The sequence below is a fragment of the Microtus ochrogaster genome, unplaced genomic scaffold (assembly GCF_000317375.1).
Source record: "Microtus ochrogaster isolate Prairie Vole_2 unplaced genomic scaffold, MicOch1.0 UNK1, whole genome shotgun sequence".
Lineage (NCBI taxonomy): Eukaryota > Metazoa > Chordata > Mammalia > Rodentia > Cricetidae > Microtus > Microtus ochrogaster.
This window is the reverse complement of record NW_004949099.1, coordinates 34,043,228-34,061,117: the sequence shown is the minus strand read 5'-3', so window position 1 is coordinate 34,061,117 and position 17,890 is coordinate 34,043,228. Positions and strand designations below refer to the sequence as shown.

General features: G+C 38.1%; 1 protein-coding gene across 9 annotated transcripts in view; it reads left to right on the top strand.

Annotated features, from left to right (window-relative positions):
- Erc1 (ELKS/RAB6-interacting/CAST family member 1) overlaps positions 1-17,890 on the top strand; it is a 356,262-nt gene that overhangs the window by 53,784 nt on the left and 284,588 nt on the right. For all 9 annotated transcript variants that reach the window (XM_026788064.1, XM_026788065.1, XM_005365120.3 and 6 more), the window contains one exon: positions 11,228-11,644. In XM_026788064.1, coding sequence (XP_026643865.1) covers positions 11,228-11,644 — 417 coding nt within the window. The remainder of the gene's footprint in view (positions 1-11,227; positions 11,645-17,890) is intronic.

Sequence of the window (17,890 nt, the reverse complement as noted above, 5' to 3'; positions counted from 1 at the left end):
TCTTTCTCCCAGCATCCTGTTCTGTTTTCTCCGCCTACCTAAGGGCTGGCCTATGAAATGGGCCTAGGCAGTTTCTTTATTAATAAGAAATCATTCCCACATCACAGTATCCCTTACAAATCACATAATATCAGTGTTAACTTTATATTGATTGGCTGTTTGTTCTATTTTAAAGTTATTATTATTTTTTTATGGTAGACTTTTCACCATTAAGAAATTTTTGAATTGAAGTATCCTGCTTTTGTGTAATACTTGATATATGTATATCTTAGGACTTGATTTCAGTTTGTAATGAGGTAGAACAAATCTGTTTCTCTTCCAGAATAATGATATGCAATAGAAAAAGGTTTTATGAAACAGATGTTTAGTGGTTCAAAGAGCATCTTACTTCTGGCTAGCTTCCACCACTGTTGCTTTCCTGACTAGGGCAGATATTCCTGTTGGTGTTGTGATGATTCTATGAGCCCAGCAGTGCTGGATTCCCTGCCAGCGTGTGTGTGAGCTAATGAAACAGCGTCATTCTTCATGTCACTCAGGTCCACCCCAGTCTTGTGTGCTTTTGTTTAATTGGTAGTCTGGATCACCTGCCTTTGCTACAAGGGAATGTAGGAGTTTGTGAGTTTTCACTTTTACATAAAGCAGAACTCTTAAAGGATGTTATTGTTATTTAATACTTATTTTGTGTGGGATGAGTATTTTGCTGTAGTATATGCACTCTGTGCATGCCTCGTGCCTGTGGAAATCAGCAGAGGGTGTCAGAGCCCCGGAACTGGAGTTAGGATTGGTTGTGAACCACAGTATAGTACTGAAAGCTGGACCTATGTCCTCTGCAAGGGCAATTTGTGCTTTAACCCACTGAGCCATCTCTCCCGTCTCTGACCATAAGTTTAAGTTGAACTCCAGCTACATAGTGAGTTTGAAGTCAGCCTGGGATACTTTAGACCCTTTCCTAAAAAACAGAACAAAACAAAAAGCACAACCCTATGTATTAGAACTTTGATAGTGTGTGACAGAGTCTGCCTGACTTGGAACTCAGAGTGATCCACCTGCCTCTGCCTATTGATGGCTGGAACTAAAGGCGCCTAACTGGTATTATTTACTTGGAAGACACTGTAATATCACTTAAAAAATTGTCATATAAAATACTTTAAATGGTGAGCATCTTTAAATAGTTTTTTAAAATTAATGCTTGCTGTATTTTATGAGAGATGTCCTTGCCTATTTTAAATTTTATTTTTCTTTACTGATAAAAGGTGACTCAAGTATTAAATTATTTTTTTGCAACACATTTTATAAGTAAGTTTAAAAGTCAGTAGTTCATAATATAGGTATTTTTACAGTTACATAATGACTATCAGTTTCTATAACATTTCACTTTTGGAAAGTTAGGAATTTGGGAGAAAATATTCTCTCTCTATAAGTTAATAACCAGACAATAATGAAAACCATTGCCTTGGGAGATTGGTTGCATAGTCCCAGGTCATTGTGCCTGCTCCAGCACATACTGGGGGTGCATGAGTAGAAATGCTGTTTGCTGTATTGAGACTGTGCAGAGGAATGCATCTTGAAGTACCTGGAGGGGGGGGAGGTAGTTCTGGAAGTAGTATGCAGTTTTAATTTTCTAAAGGTAAAGAAAGTATTCTTGGTATTTTTTCCTCTTTTGTTTTTTTGTCTTGAGACTGTTTCCCCATGTAGCCCTGGCTTCTGAAACTCCATATGTAACCTAGACTACCCTGAACTTGTAGATGTCTTCCTGCCTCTGTCTCCCCAGTTCGGGGAGTATAGATGTGACACCAAGCTTTACATAAGTGTCCTTGTTTTTTACATAGAAATTCTGTCTCTGCTCTTTGTCTAAAAAAGTTGTTGATGAATCCACAGGATTCTGGTTCAGCAACAGTCTTCTCTTTACCATAATTATGCATGAACTAATGTCATTACAGAAACAAACTTCAGAACCAAAAAGACTGTGTGTTTTGTAGTTTGCCTCCTTTGTTGTATTTTTATCTTAGCCACTGGATTTCAGAGTAGTTGCCATAGCTGGTGTGTCAGTTTGACATTTTGATTTCAAAGATCCTATTATAATCTTGTTCCAAATGTCAAAAGGTTCCTCAGTGATGGGCTTAAGCTCCCACTGATGCTTGTTAGAATGTAAGATGATTTTATAGATTCCCCATATCCTTGTATAGAGCTTAAATGAGAGCTGTTGCTCAATGGAGCTTTTATTTATCGATTTTAGGTTATTGGCTAAATTTTGCACTGTGCTGGCTTTGAACTTGATTACATTCTAGAGGAAGGATGGAAAAGCAATTTTTAAAGCAAGAAGATTTTACGTACAAAAGCAGTCACAAAACTATTGCTTAATACTGTTTAAATGTCCCATATTAGTGTATGTTTCAGTGTTGAGCAAATTTCTTAGTCTACTAGTGTAAGTCAACATAGAGAGCTCATGTCTTGGTGAGTGCAAAGCCAAATTGAGCAGTCAGGACATAAAGAGTGGAGAAAGATTTATTACCTGCAGCAGGCCAGGAGAGCTGGGAAGTTATTTTCAGAGCAGTGCCCTCCTCTAACAAAGGAAGGATGTGATTTTATTCACCTAGCCTATAAATATTCATAGAAGTGCTGGACCATTTCTAAATGTGCCCAGTTAGCAAAGTCCATTCCTGAACATGTTCAGTGTAAGATCATGAAGCACATGTTTAAAAGATTAAAGTGATAGGCAGGAGTGCTCTCAACTTGCTCTGAAAAGTTTGACTGCAAACAGTGGAATGTCCAGTTCAAAGATGTGCTAATACAGCAGTTTGCTTCTGATATTCTCTGTCTTACTTACTGGCCAGCACGAGCCAGGAAACACTTTAGCTTATGGAATGCTTACATAGTTGTAATGAATGTATCTTGAATAGAGACCAACTTAATTACTGAGGAATTGATTTTGAAGTCTTTAGAAGGGTGTGTCCTTCAAGGAACATTGAGAAGGATATTGATCTGTGCTTGTGAGAAGAATGTTGTATCTAGTTTCCTTTGTTATAAGCACATGTGTATTATCTTTAGGAAGCAGTTGTACTTAGCACTGTTGCTTTTCCATTTACAAATTCAATAATACATTAATGGGTAAATATTTTTTCTCATTGCAAATTAATAAATATATAGAATACAGAAATTTTTGCAGAGAAAGTCTAATTCCTGTAATTCTCTGATATAGATGTGTATATATATGTATGTGAGTATGTGAATGCACACGTTATATATATGTGTGTATATACACACATACATACATGCAAACATTTGCAGACATTCTGTTCCTGAGTTGGCTTATCAGGCAGAACATTCTTTTTTATATTAATAAAACAACACAAAAATTCCAGGGAGCTGGAGAAATTGCTTAGTGATTAACAGAATGTACTGCTCTTGTAGAGGATCCAAGTTGAGTTCCCAACACCCAGATTGGATGGCTCATAGCCTGCTGTGACTCCAGCTCCAGAGTAGCCAAACACCTGTGCATGTATGCACACACAGACATGTCAGAATGTCATACTTTTAGCCATCTTCTATTGTTGATATTAATATTTTTGTTTTTCATATGTAATACTACTATGGCTATCTTGGCTAGTGTATTTTGTATTTCTATATTTCCTGTGATACATTATTGTTTAAAAAGTTGAATGTTTTTCCCAAAGATGACCTAAATGAATTAAAAAAAAGAACCAGTTTTAGTGTACATTGTGTATTATTTAAAAAATTTAACGTCTTTATATAACTTTTAGTTTGTAATAAGAAAAAAGCTATTGAAAACAAGTCTACAACTTGTATTACCTTGTATTTAGAAGTATGTTTAAAATACATTTTGGGCTTCTTTACTGTGATACAACTATGCTTTCAAAATGAAAGGGTTTTGGCTGGGGTAGTTCAGCCATGGAGTATTTGCCTAGCATGCACAAGGCTCCCGGTTTTATACATAAGTATTCCAGGGAGTTGGGGATAGTTGTGTGTATGCATGGGTGTGATCCATGGTCATCTCCACCTCCAAGCACTTTGATCAGCCTCCTCAATGTTGAATCCTTGAGAAGAATTATGCCCCAATGCCCTAGACATCCACTTTGTGGAATGAATTACCCTACTTCTTTTACGAATCTTGATGTCTTTTCTCTCTCCCCCTCTTCCTTCCCCTTTTACTTTTCCCTCTTTCCCTTTCTCTTTTCCACCTCTCTCACTTCCTTTTAGATATTTAAGTGCTTCTCTATTTTAAGGTTTGTTCCATTGGTAGGCTTGTTGAATTCTTTTTGTACTATGAGATTAATTATTACAAGTTTATAGTATTATAATTTATAATATTAGTATTATTGTTTATTTATGGTTGGCAGAAAAACTCCCACTAAATATGTCTATTTTTGACATTCTAACTTTGGTGGTTTTTTTTTGTTTTTTGTTTTTTGTTTTTGTTTTTTTTTTTTGAGACAGGGTTTCTCTGTGTAACAGTCCTGGCTATCCTGGAACTCACTCTGTAGACTAGGCTGGCCTTGACTTTTCAGAGGAACCACCTGCTTCTGCCTCCTGAGTGCTGGGATTAAAAGTGTGCACCATTCCTACCAGTGACATTCTGGCTTTTAAAAACAGTTTTTCTGGGGCTGGAGAGATGGCTCAGTGGTTAAGAGCATTGCCTGCTCTTCCAAAGGTCCTGAGTTCAATTCCCGGCAACCACATGGTGGCTCACAACCATCTGGAATGAGGTCTGGTGCCCTCTTCTGGCCTGCAGACATACACACAGACAGAATATTGTATACATAATAAGTAAATAAATATTTTTAAAAAACAAACAAACAAACAAAAAAAAAACAGTTTTTCTTTGTTTTCCTTCAGTACTAAATACCAAACTTTTCTTCATTATTTTAATCTGCCTAAAGAACTGTGTAGATATTTTTATGAAAGCATGTGCAAAAGTTTTATTAGACTTAACATGCATGTGTGCAAATGTACAATTGCATATGCCTATACTCATGCATGTAGACGCCATAGGAAGATGTTGGGTATCTTCTTCTATGACTTTATGCCATATTGGCCCGAGACAGGGACTGTCATTGAGCTGGTCTGTTTAACAGGCAGCTCCCCAGCTCTGCTTGTTGTTTGTTGTCCCCTTTCCTCTTCTGCTGCTGGGGTTACAGGCATGTGCTGCTGTGTCTAGCTTTTACAAGGGTGTTGGGGATTTGAACTCAGTCCTCTTGCTTCATTTCCAAAGACATATTGTTTTATGTTTGTCATTGAATTTATTGACAAATTGTGTCAGATATTTATATGGCAGTGTTTTACTTTCCAGAGAAATTTGTACTTTTTTTAAAAAGATTTTTATTTATTATGTATAGAGGGTTCTTCCTGCATGTATCCTGCAGTACAGAAGAGGGCACCAGATCTTATTACAGATGGTTGTGAGCCACCATGTGGTTGCTGGGAATTGAACTCAGGATCTCTAGAAGAGCAGCCAGTGCTCTTTACCTCTGAGCCACCTCTCCAGCCCCTTTGTGCTTTTCTGTATGAAAGCTACAGTTGTTACTGTTTTGTTCCCCAAGAATGTGTTTCTTCTTTTCTTTCTAGCAGAAATATTATTTAGTATTTTTTTTTCAAGATGTGTGTGCTGGCTAGTTTTATGTGAACTTAATATAAGCTAGAGTCATTTTGGAAGAGGGAACCTCAATTGAGAAAATGTCTTACTAGATTACCTTTGGGCAAGCCTGTGATGCTTTCTCTTAATTGATGTGGGAAGACCTAGCTCACTTTGGGCGGTACCACTCCTGGTCTGGTTTTCCGGCTGTTATAAAAAAGCAGACTGAGAAAGCACGAGGATCAGGCCAGTAGTCAGCATCCCTCCACAGCCTGTGTATCAGCTCCTGCCTCCAGGTTCCTGCCATGTTTGAGTTCCTGCTCTGGCATCCCTCAGTGGTCACTGTGATGTGGAACTGTAAGCTAAAGTAAACCTCTTCCTTCTCAAGTTGCTTTTGGTATTGGTGTTTTGTCACAGCCATAGAAACCCTAAGACAATACTTGTATGTTTATCACATATTGAAACTCATCATCCTGCTCATACTATCATTATGATTTACAAGGAAATGAAGACTTTTGTATTAGTTCCTTTTCAGGTAGTTGTTGTGACCAGCTACCTGAGAAGGGACGAGGGCTTCTTTTGTCTCATGGTTTGAGATACCTGTAGCAGGAAAGGCATGGCTCTCGGTTGTGGCCAATATCTTATTCTAATGAGTCCCTCCCGCCCCAGGGTTTCTCTGTGTAGCAGCCTTGACTGTCCTGAAACTAGTTCTGTTGACCTGGCTGGCCTTGGCCTCTGCCTCCCAGTACTGGGATTAAAGGCGAGTACTGGGATTAAAGGTGTGTGCCACCACCGCCACCCAGTTTTCCCTTTTAGTTACAGCTTTAAAAATAGCCTATTTAATATAGGTTGCTGGCAAAATGGAATGTCAACATGCAGAAGAATGAAATTAGATATTTTTCACTGTATAATCATCTTTTACTGTATAAAAATTAACTTAAATTTGATCAAGGACCTAATTTAAAACCTGAGATGATTTGGGCATGGAAGTGTACAACTTTAATCTCAGTACTCAGAAGACAGAGGGAGGTGGATCTCAATGAGTTTGAGGTAAGCCCCGGTCTACGTAGAGAGTTGCAGGCTGGCCAGAGAAACACAATGAGACCCTGTCTCAAAAATAAATGTAACAAAAATTCAAGCCTGAAATGGTGTTACTGCTAAAGGAACATATAGGGAAAACACTTTTGGAAAGAGCTGTGAGCAAGAATTTTCTGAGTATAGAACAAAGGAAGTAGCAAAGGAGGTGATTCTAAGAATCCACAAATGAAATTATAAACCTTGTCACAGTGGGGAAAAAAAGTCAACAGAGCAAACAGCCCACAAAATGGGGGAAAATCTTTACCAGCTATACTGCAAACAACAGATAATAAAATTAGAATATATAAAGAGGTACAGATCCCTAATGGCAATCAGTAAATGAGCTAATAACTGAGTAGATAGTTCTTAAAAGAAATATGGAAATTAATGGTGACGTGAACATTAAATATTTTTGAAAGTGCGTACCATCTTTTGCCTTTAGGCAAATGCAAATTGTAACTGCTTTAAGACTGCATCTCACCCCACTCAGAATGACTATCATCAAGAAAACAAATTTCAGCAAATACTGACAACAGTGTGGTGAAATGGAGCCATTTACTGTTTGGAGTGAAAACTGGTACGTTTAGATGGAAGTAAATTGGAGGCTTCCTAAAAAAACTAAAAGAACTATCACATGACCTTACTCTACCGCGTTTGCGCATATACCCAAAGCCTCCATATCCTACCACAGAAATACTTTGACATCCATGTGGTTTCTTTTGCTGTTTACAGTAACAAGGAAATGGATTCAGCTTAGATGTTCATAGATAAATAACTAGATAAAGAAAATATGGTCCATATATATGCACAATAATTTTTTTATTCAGCTATAAAGAAAAATGAAATTTGTAGGAAAATTGACAAAAATAGAAAATATGTATTAAGTGTGGTGATCCAGGCCCAGAAAGTGAAATATCATGTGTTCTCTTTCATCTGCTGAGCCTATCTTCTAATTGTTAAATGTAAACATGTAGGTGGGAGTAGGCGCAGAAGAGCCAGGAAATTGGAAGGAGCTGGCTTCTGAAATGAGCAAAAAGAATCTGTAAGGAAGGGGTGTGGGGAGTGAAGTAGACTGGATGTCCTATGGAAGAGGAAGTCAGGCAGATACTGTTGCAGAAGGGACATTGGGGATTGAGGAGTGGACTGGGCAGGAAGGAGAATCAACCCAAACCAATTAGGTATGAAAATGCCTTAAGGAAAACTGTATTTTGTAGGTTAAAATTTTAAAAGTTACTGTAAAAAAATAGATTTTAAAGGTTTTGTTCCTGTATAGAGAAATGTAAAAATTTCTGTTGATGTTTTTTATATTTTCTTTTTAATCATGTGTTTAGTGTGTATTTTTGAGTGCGTTTGTGCACAGACAATACTTGTTCTTTACTGCTGAGTCAACTCTCCAGGCCCTTTATATTGCTCTTATATTCACTCGTCTGGTTTTATGCTTAATTATACAACTGTTTTCATAATTTCTCACATTTCCCTCATACAACCTTTGGGCAAGGGTTTGTTCATTCACTTCTTCTTTGTATTAGGGTTATTTATTTATCTTACCACATTGGTTAGCCCTTCTCTAAGATTTTAGCTTGATGGTGATAGCAGATGCCCCAGTTATGATTTTAAAGTGGGTTCTTCTAAAATTTGTCCAGTTTCCTTTTGGGCTTTTCCCCTCTTCTAAAATAGTTGGCAGCAGGTGGGTTTTTTTTTTAAGTGAGGTTGTGGAAGCAGTACTTTTAATAAAGTAAAGTTTTCTCAATTGTAGCCTGAAGTGGGGGTGTTGCCTTGTGTGTCACTGAAGGAATTGCCTCTGAGTAGAGCTAATGAAGTTGACACATCACTAGTTCTATCTTCCTTCTCCAAAATAGTAATTGTCCTGCCACAGTTAAGTGTGTGTAAGATTATTAGCTTTAACTTAGATTACTTCTGATCTCAGTGAATTGATAATATTAAAAAGACAGAGGAATAACCACACTTAGAAATCATTCTCCTCTTGAATTAAACTTTTAATAGATTTCTGTTTTGGACTCAGTAGCTGAGGCTGGTTTCAATTCTTCTGCCTCCCAGGGGTGAGATTATAAGGGTGAACCAACACTCTTAGTTTAACTTCTGACATTTTCTTTTCCAGGGCTTTCTCTGAGAGCTGTTTGTATTTTGAACAATAAGCTTTCGGGAATCAGCATTTCCATACATCTTTTTATTGAGACCATTAACGTCCAACTGCTATTAAATATTTGAAATCTGTTGCTGGAATTTAAATGAATTTTGAAAATTACATTCATACATTTTAACACGTGGGCCTGCTTATTGGGAGTTCCCACAGCCAGTAACCCCTAAAGAAATTACACAGAGGGCTACATAATTTATAAACTGATTGGCCCATTAGCTCAGACTTCGTACTAGCTCTTATATTTTACATTAACCCATTATTCTTATCTTTGCTTGCCACATGGCTCAGTACCTTTTTCAGTGGGGCAGGTCACATCCTGCTTCTTCCGTGGTCTGGACAGGATTGAGGAAAGAACTTCCTTCTTCCCAGAATACTCCTGTTCTCATTGCCCCACCTCTACTTCCTGTCTGGTTTTCCCACCTATACTTCCTGCCTGGCTATCAGCCAATCAGCGTTTAGTTAAAATATAATCGACAGAATATAGAACTGTCCCACACCAATACACTAAAATATCTGGTAGTTTTTTTGTAATTTTATCCATGTTAGAAAACATAACCAATGATTTTTAGAGTTTGAATATTACCAGAAATAAAATTTACTGCTTGCTAAGCAAATAATACCAAAATCAGAGACTAAAAAGAAAAGACTATTTGTCTTTATATGAAAGCCAACCAAACAAAACAACATAAATCTAGTCTGGAGCTAGGGCATAGCTAGTGGTAGAATACTGGCCTAGCATGAGCAAGTCCTAGGTTTGATCCCTAGTACTATAAGTGTGTGTGTGTGTGTGTGTGTGTGTGTGTGTGTGTGTGTGTGCGCGCGCGCGTGTGTGTGCGCATACACACTAAAGTCATCATACGTGATCTGAGGAGACAGTGCAGTGGGTAATGGTGCTGCTGCCAAACGGCTGGTGTTGGGTTTGGTTTCCAGAACAATATGGTAGAAGGAGAGAACTGACTCTTGAAAGTTGTCCTCTGACCTCCAAACTTGCACCATAGCTGGCGCCCACATATATGCTCATGCTCTTTCCCCTTCCCTCTCTCATACACAGAGTAAGTAAAAATGTTAGAAAAATCATAAGTAGTGCTAAGTGGCGAATGACACAATTGGAAAGATTTGTGCCATACACAGAAAATGAAAGTTTATTTTGCTAATGTTACGTAAAGAATCACCTCCCTACTAGAATACTAGTATCTTATCTACTTTTCGGTTGCCGTGATAAAATACCCCAACAGTAGCAATGTAAAAAGGGGAGGGTTTACTTTGGCTTACAATTTGAGGTGCAGTGGAACAGCTGGTCAGGTTGTTCCCAAGTTGGAAAGCAGAGAGAGATACATGTTGGTGCTAGTCTCGCTTTCTCCTTTTTGTCTAGTTTAGAACTGCAGCCTAGGGACTGGCACCGCTCACTCGTAGTGTGGGTCTTTTTACCTGCGTTAACCTCATCAGTGACCTTTACAGGTGTGTTTGCTAGCTTGCCTCTTAGATAGTTCCAGATCACTTCAAGTCGACAGTTAACACGGTCACTTCTCAGTAAAATTGAAATGGTTTACTAAAGAATTACATTCACTCAGTCAAAGAATGTAATGTTACTTTGCCAGGGATTAGGAAAAAAGAAATATGGAGACTTACTTATCAGTGTCCATAAATTTCCAGCGAAGCAAGATGAATAAGCTGTAGAGAGAGATTGAGTACAGTGTTGTTTGTACCTGCGGTCAGCAACAGCATTTTAGACCCTTAAAGTCCTTATGAAGATAGGGTTTATGTTAAGTAGTTTTACTTTTTGATTCGTGTGTATCACTTTTGCCTTAAACTTGAGATACTCCTGCTTTAGTCCAGTCCTCCAAATGCTGATATGTAGGGATATACTATTATGCCTGATTTTGGTGTTTGTATGTGCATTCATGAGTTTGTGCGGATGTATGTGATGATACTGAAGGTTAAATTATAATTAAAAAGTTATATATAACCACTCATTAAATACTAGTACTTGCTAATTAATGTTTACAATAATTAAAAGTCATCTTGTGTTTAGAAATATTTTTGTATTTTGAGACAAATTTTGTTCTTATTCCTGATGATATAGTCTTCTCTGTCCCTTTAAGATACCTTCTATTAAATTTTGAGATGTCTAGATTGTGCCTTTTTTATTGTGGCTTATAAAAGTAAAAGACTGCCGTACTTATTTTCCTGGTGGGAATAAGCACAAATTAAATTGCTGATAATTGTGGATTATTACCATAATTTTAAAATTTGAATTAAGAGAGAATAAGGTGAATACTAATTTGCTGAATGCAGATTTCTGAGAACCCTTACAGCTATTTTTAGCTGCCTGCAAGCTGCTCTGTCTTTGCTAATTGAGGGGAAAGCTGATTTTTTTTTTTTTTTTGTGATGTTCCCAGCACATGCAGATGACGATCCAGGCTCTCCAGGATGAGTTGCGGATTCAGAGGGACTTGAATCAGCTGTTTCAGCAGGATAGTAGCAGTAGGACTGGAGAGCCTTGTGTGGCAGAGCTGACAGAGGAGAATTTCCAGAGGCTGCACACTGAGCACGAGCGGCAAGCCAAAGAGCTGTTTCTTCTGCGGAAGACCCTGGAAGAAATGGAGCTGCGAATTGAGACTCAAAAGCAAACCCTGAGTGCTCGGGATGAGTCCATTAAGAAGCTTCTGGAGATGTTACAGAGCAAAGGGCTTTCTGCCAAAGCTACAGAGGAAGACCATGAAAGAACGAGACGGCTGGCAGAGGCAGAGATGCACGTCCACCACCTAGAAAGTCTTTTGGAGCAAAAGGAAAAAGAGAATAATATGTTGAGAGAGGTGAGTGGCTACCTTTCCTGTTACAGTTTCCTGATTGTCTTTTTCCCTCATTAATCAGAATCTTGACCTAGATAAATTTATGTGCTCTGCTGTGCTGCTCACTAGGAAATTTGTCTTTTGTGTTTTAGCGCTTCACCGATTTCTTTCTTTTTGAATGGAATGACATCATCTGGCATATATGTTACTCATTAACATATCCACTCCTGTAAACCTACATGTGATTCCTAGGGGCTTCTGAGTCACTGGAAGGATGTAGGATTGTTTTAATTTGTTACTTGCTTCTCTATTTGTTCATAGAGACAGACAGCAAAACCAGAATCAGGAGAGCAGTTAACTACTGCTCAGTTAAAAAGAGACAGTGCACTGCTACCTCAGTTCACCTTTTGGTGAAGCTTAAGCAGTAATGAATGTTTTCCTGTGGTTTCCCTGGAAACGTCTGCCTTGCTGTGAAAGATATGTGTTAAAAATCATTTGTCATGGAGGTGTAGCCAGAGGTGTGATATAGATGTTCTGGTGGAAGCTCAATCCCAAGCCCCCTCCTCCATCTCTTTCTGAACCCTGATGCAACCTAGAAAGCCCAGCAAAGAATGACCCCACCCCCAGAGATGCTCAAGACCACTCCCACAGGGTATTTAAACTGCCCCCCCCAGAAAACAGACACATTGTTTTCCAGTCTCTTTTCTATCTCCTCTCTGGCGGGGGGTGGGGTGGGGCAGACTGGAAAATCATCTGGGAGCATTTTATCCTTTAAACCTGGGCTTTTTCTAATTCTGTTTGGTTTGGTCTGATTTGGATGGCTGCATTGGCAGAGAGGCTTATGGGGTGCAGAAACCAATAGAGACACATTGTTTTAGAGGAAACAGACTTAGTCTGGCTCTGTGATTAGACCTCACTTTCTGAGGCAATGTCATTTTAAGAAAGCGTAAAGGAAGAATTCATCTTACCTGGAGGTGTTTTAAAAGCTGCAGTAGATTTTATAAATCTTGTATCTTAGGGTTTCTACTGCTATGATTAAACTCAATGACCAAAAGCAACTTGGGGAAAAAAAGGGTTTATTTTATTTACAGTTTATATCACAGTTCATCACTTAGGGAAGCCAGGATAAGAACTCAAGCAGAGCAGGAACCAGGCGGGCAAGAGCTTATGCAGAGTCCTTGGAGGGTGCTGCTTACTTCCTTGCTTCCTATGGTTTGCTCAGCCTGTTTTCTTATAGAGCCCCAACCAACTTCCCAGTGATAGCACCACCCACAATGGACTGGGCCCTCCCAACATCTATCATTATTATAAAATGCACTATAGAGTTGTCCACAGGTCAGTCTGGTGGGGGGCATATTCTCTGTTGGGGTTCCCTCTTCCAAAATGACGTCTCACCTGTGTCAAGTTGACATAAACCTAGCCATTGCTTCTAGTTGGACATAAAATTCATTTTAGCTTCTCTGGTGTTACAGGCACATACTGCCATAACCAGCGAACTTTCACATTTTAATGGGGGCCAGGTGGGGATCCTCATTGTTGGGATGAGTCTGAATAATTCTTTTTAACATGATTTGAGAGGAAGGAAAATAAAAACAAACATATTCAACTGGGCAGTGGTGATGCATGCCTTTAATCCCAGCACTTGGGAGACAAGGCAGGCAGATCCATAAGTTGGAAGCCAGCCTGGTCTGCATAGTGAGTTACAGAATAGCCAAGGCCATACAGAGAAATCTTATCCTGAAAAAACAAAACAAACACTGACACTCTTTAAAAGTGAAAATGCCAGGTGTATGTAAGGAAAAATTATGGAACAGACACAAACTTGGGTTATGTCTTCTTTACAACTATAATTTCCTGCTTTAGGAATTCTAAATTTTTTTGTGGCTTCTGAATATTTCAGCCTATCCCAGTAGTTTAGGAATTAATAAATGCCAAATAATCAAAGGCTATGGAAAGCCACTATTTTTGGTCTGTGAACAATTAGAAATATATTGAGCTCAAAAATACTGAAAAAAAAACCCCTGAGGTTTAGATAACTTTTTTAAAATAATAAATTTTATAAATAAATTTTGTACAATATATGGGAAATTATATTCCCTTGTGAATATACCACCAAACAGTTCAAGGCTGCTATTTGTAGCATAATATCTTATAAGAAATATAGTCATGCTACTTAAAATTGTTTGAGGGCAAGTGGACACAGTGCCTTTGGAAATGCTTATTTATTTTCTTACTTTCTTCAAGACTTAGCTCACACGTCAATTCTGCAGTGAAGTTTTCATGTACATGTGTTGCATGTACATGTAGTAGAAGTGACCATATCACTGAAATCATACACATGTATTTCTTCAATGTTTACTTGCCATTTTACACTGAGGTTATATGCTTTCTGTCTTTGTTTAGGTTAGTATAACAAAAATACTCTAGATGCTTGTTTCATGCTTCATAGTTCTGGAGACTAGGGGTCCAAGACCAGGTCACCAGTGACAGGTGAGGACCCACTTCTTACTTTTGGACAGCACTCTTCCTGATATGTCAGTGGTAAGAAAGAGTAAGAGAGTCCCTTGGGGTCCTTCTAATAAAGAATAAGATTGTCCTTAAAACCTAATTACTAAGCAAAGAACTCACCTCCTAATAATGTTTTGTTGGAGATATAGGATTTGAGCATGTGAGTTGGAGTATCCAAATCACTTTTTCTTTTTGAGACAGACTCTTACTAACTAACTCTGGCTGTCCTTGGACCCCCACCCCCCACCCCAAAACCTCAAAGTTTCTAGATACAATATTATACATTTTTACTACCAGACCAAATAAATGCCTAATAAAATAAAAACTGAATGATGCTTTTATAGTCTGGTAAAGTAGCAAACAGTATAGTGAATGTATATTAGAAAGCATTCTGCTTACTAGTGAAGTTCTATACTGAAGTTAGGAAGAGGTAGGGATGGTTGTACTAAATGGTGTTTAACAGTGTGGTAGTTTGAATATAACTGACCTCGATAATCTTGTAGGGGGTGACACTATTAGGAGTTGTGGCTTTGTTTGAGTGGGTGTGGCCTTGTTGGAGGAAGTGTGTCACTGTGGGGGCGGGTTTTGAGCTTTCCTATGCTCAGGAATCTACCCAGTGAGTCAATCAACTTCCTGTTCCCTGCTAGATGTAGGTCTCTCAGTTACTCCTCCACCACCAGCACATCTGCCTGTGTGCCTCTGTGCTCCCCACCATGATGATAATGGACTGAAACTCTGAAACTGTAATCAGGCCACCCCAATCAAATGTTCTCTTTCCTCGAGTCGCTGTGGTCATGGTGTCTATTCCACAGCAATAGAAACCCTGACTAAGGCAGACAGCATTCTTGAAGTTTTATCTGTTTGTCCCAATTAGAGAAGGGGATGGAGGAAATCATATCAGTAATGGAAAGGATGGGGCTCAGTTTTCATTATTGCAGAAATAATATATACATGTCATTTCCCTTAAATTTATCAATTTACTGTATCTATACTGGGAATTCTCTGGAAAGTCTGGGAAGACTTATGCAGGTAGGCGAGTGGATTTTTAATCCACTGGTGGTGTATATCTGTAATACCAGGACTTGCAGACACTGATAGAATTTAAAGTTTAAGGCCAGTGTGACCAAGGAAAACAGAATAGAATCTGGAGATAATGCAGTGTTAAGTATGTGATGAATATTTTGAGATAATGACCATCATTTAAAAAATACGTAGTTATGTAAAATTAAGTTCTAGATGAAGTAAAGAACTACTTAAAAAGAGACACTAGAAGAAAACATAAACAAAACCCTTATTAAATCTAATCTTTAACATGAAAGACTCCTTGCTATAGCAAGAACATTAATAAATTAAACATGTATATTAGAAGATATAATTTACAAAGATGAAGTGATACCCTAGGGCATAGATTCTAACATGTGCCTTACCTTACCGACAGACTAGTTTCTAAAGCAGCAAGAGGCTAGAGGCACTTGCTCCTACTTTCTCTTTCATTTATTCCCTTACCCAACAATAATTAATTAAGCCCTTAGTGTGTATTTGATCTTATACATCAAATGGAGATAAATTTTTATGGCCCGTGTCCTTCTAAGACTCCCAGCTTTGAACTGCATTGCTTTTCAGTGGAGAGTGCTTCCTCTACTCTCATTTGGCATGTGTAAGAGTGGTATGCCTTGCAGTCCCGGGCTTCTCATAGTTGGTAAATGACAACAGTAAAAGAACATTTGTGATATCACCAGTACAATCTTCTGTTTCATTTATGAACATGATTCTGCATACTCCACCAAAATTATAACTAAAAATTTGATTAAGTACTATCTTTTTGTGTTGAAGTTTCATTGTTGTTTGAACTTAGATTTTCTGTTGGTAATGGAATTATATCATTGCTTGACTTGCTATATTTTGTGCAGTGCTGTCCCTTTTTTATGTTAGATGAGTGAGGACATCTGTTGGACAAGCAGTAAATTACGTGCCATATTTGCTTAGTGCTTTGGTCTTGAATACTTGGAGAATAGAGCAAGCTTCAAGAACTAAATTATGATTGTCAATATCTTGGTAGAAGATATTGAAGTTGGCTGTGGAATTTAAAGAAAATCTTTTTTTCCTGTGTGTACACAGCATTGCAACTCAATTATATATTTAAGACCTTTTTGCCTCTTTTTGTGTTGTTTTTGTTTGTATTGTTTTGTTTTTTGGGAAGGGTTCTGGCGAGTTGTGTCAATTCATACCAGGCTACATGTTCTTGTAATGAATTAAACATTCTATTTGGCTGTTTATTTTGTTTACTATAATGTTTTAATTAAGATCTTGTTAGTACAGATTTTCTCCTTTTAGGGTTTATAAAAATGTTTGAGGTTAAAAGTGATAATAGCTATATAGATTCTAGGCTGTGAATTTTGAATTTTTGGCTAGCATATTTGACAAGTGCCTGTGAGCTTTCTTGGCAGTTTTAAGTTGTAAGAATAAAAAAGGAATAGAGATGTATAGAGAAACAGCCATTGGACTGGGGATGTATCTTAGTTGATTTAATCTTAGCATTGCATAAACCCCTGGGAGGTGGAGGCAGCAGGCTTAGGAATACAAAGGTCAGTTGTGTCTACATAGGGAATTTAAGGCTACCCTGGTCTATATGAGATCTTGTCTCATAATAGAAGATAACAGAAGCAACAATAGTTAATAGGAGGAATTAGAATGAAAAATCATCCCAATATTAATGTTTGATGTTTTGTAGTGATTTTGGAAAATGAGAACCGTACATACCTTGCTTATTCAGATATTTCCTACTACTTTTGTTTTTTCTTTAAAATTTATTTATTTTTTACTTTATGTGCATTGGCATTTTGCCTACATGTATGTCTGTGTGAAGTTGTCGAATCCCCTGGAACTGGAGTTACAGACAGTTGTGAGCTGCTGTATGGGTGCTGGGAATTGAACCCTGGTCCTCAAAGAGCCGCCAGTGTTTTAACCACTGAGCCATCTCTGCAGCCCCTATTCTTGTTTTTAAAATTGTGTCTCTTTCCTCACATTTCCACTTTGTCAAGAAGATAGGTTTTCTCAGTATGAAGTAGCTGCCAGAGATGGCAAAGGGCTGTGGGCCCACACTGTTCATCACTGGATGAGAGGCGGTAGCAAACAGGTAGTTAGGAGCCTGTTTCCTTTCCCTTCATTTCCGTCTCTTCTGTGAATGCAGTACAATAATCTAGAACTTGTGTGGATGATTGACTCTGTGAGGGGACTACACAAACATTTGGCCTAAGAGCATTGAGAGCTAAAACCCGAAATTTGAAAAAAGAGAAACATCAGACTTTTAAGTGCTACTTTCAGTCTTAGATGCTACTTTCTTTCAGTCATGTTGATAAAAGTCAGCAAATGGCATTCGGGATTGGACTTAAGGCCTTGCACATCCTAGGCGAAGGGCTGTACTGTTGAATAGATATACGTTATTCTTATTATTTTATGGTTATAGAGATTGAACCTAGGGTCTAATGCATGCCAGGCAAGTGCTGTACCATTGAGCTAATTCTCCAGCTTATTTCTTTTAAATGTAAGAATCTACTGCAGAAAAGGAACATAAATTGTTCCTAATTTGTTTTCATATTTCAGGTTACCCATTCTTTGATAAATTACAGCAGATAACATATTTCTTTTTTTTTTGTTTTTTTTTTATTGAGAAAAGGAAAAAAAAAAAACAAGTTTCCACCTCCTCCCAGCCTCCCATTTCCCTCCCCCTCCTCCCACCCTTCCCCCCTCTTCCCACTCCTC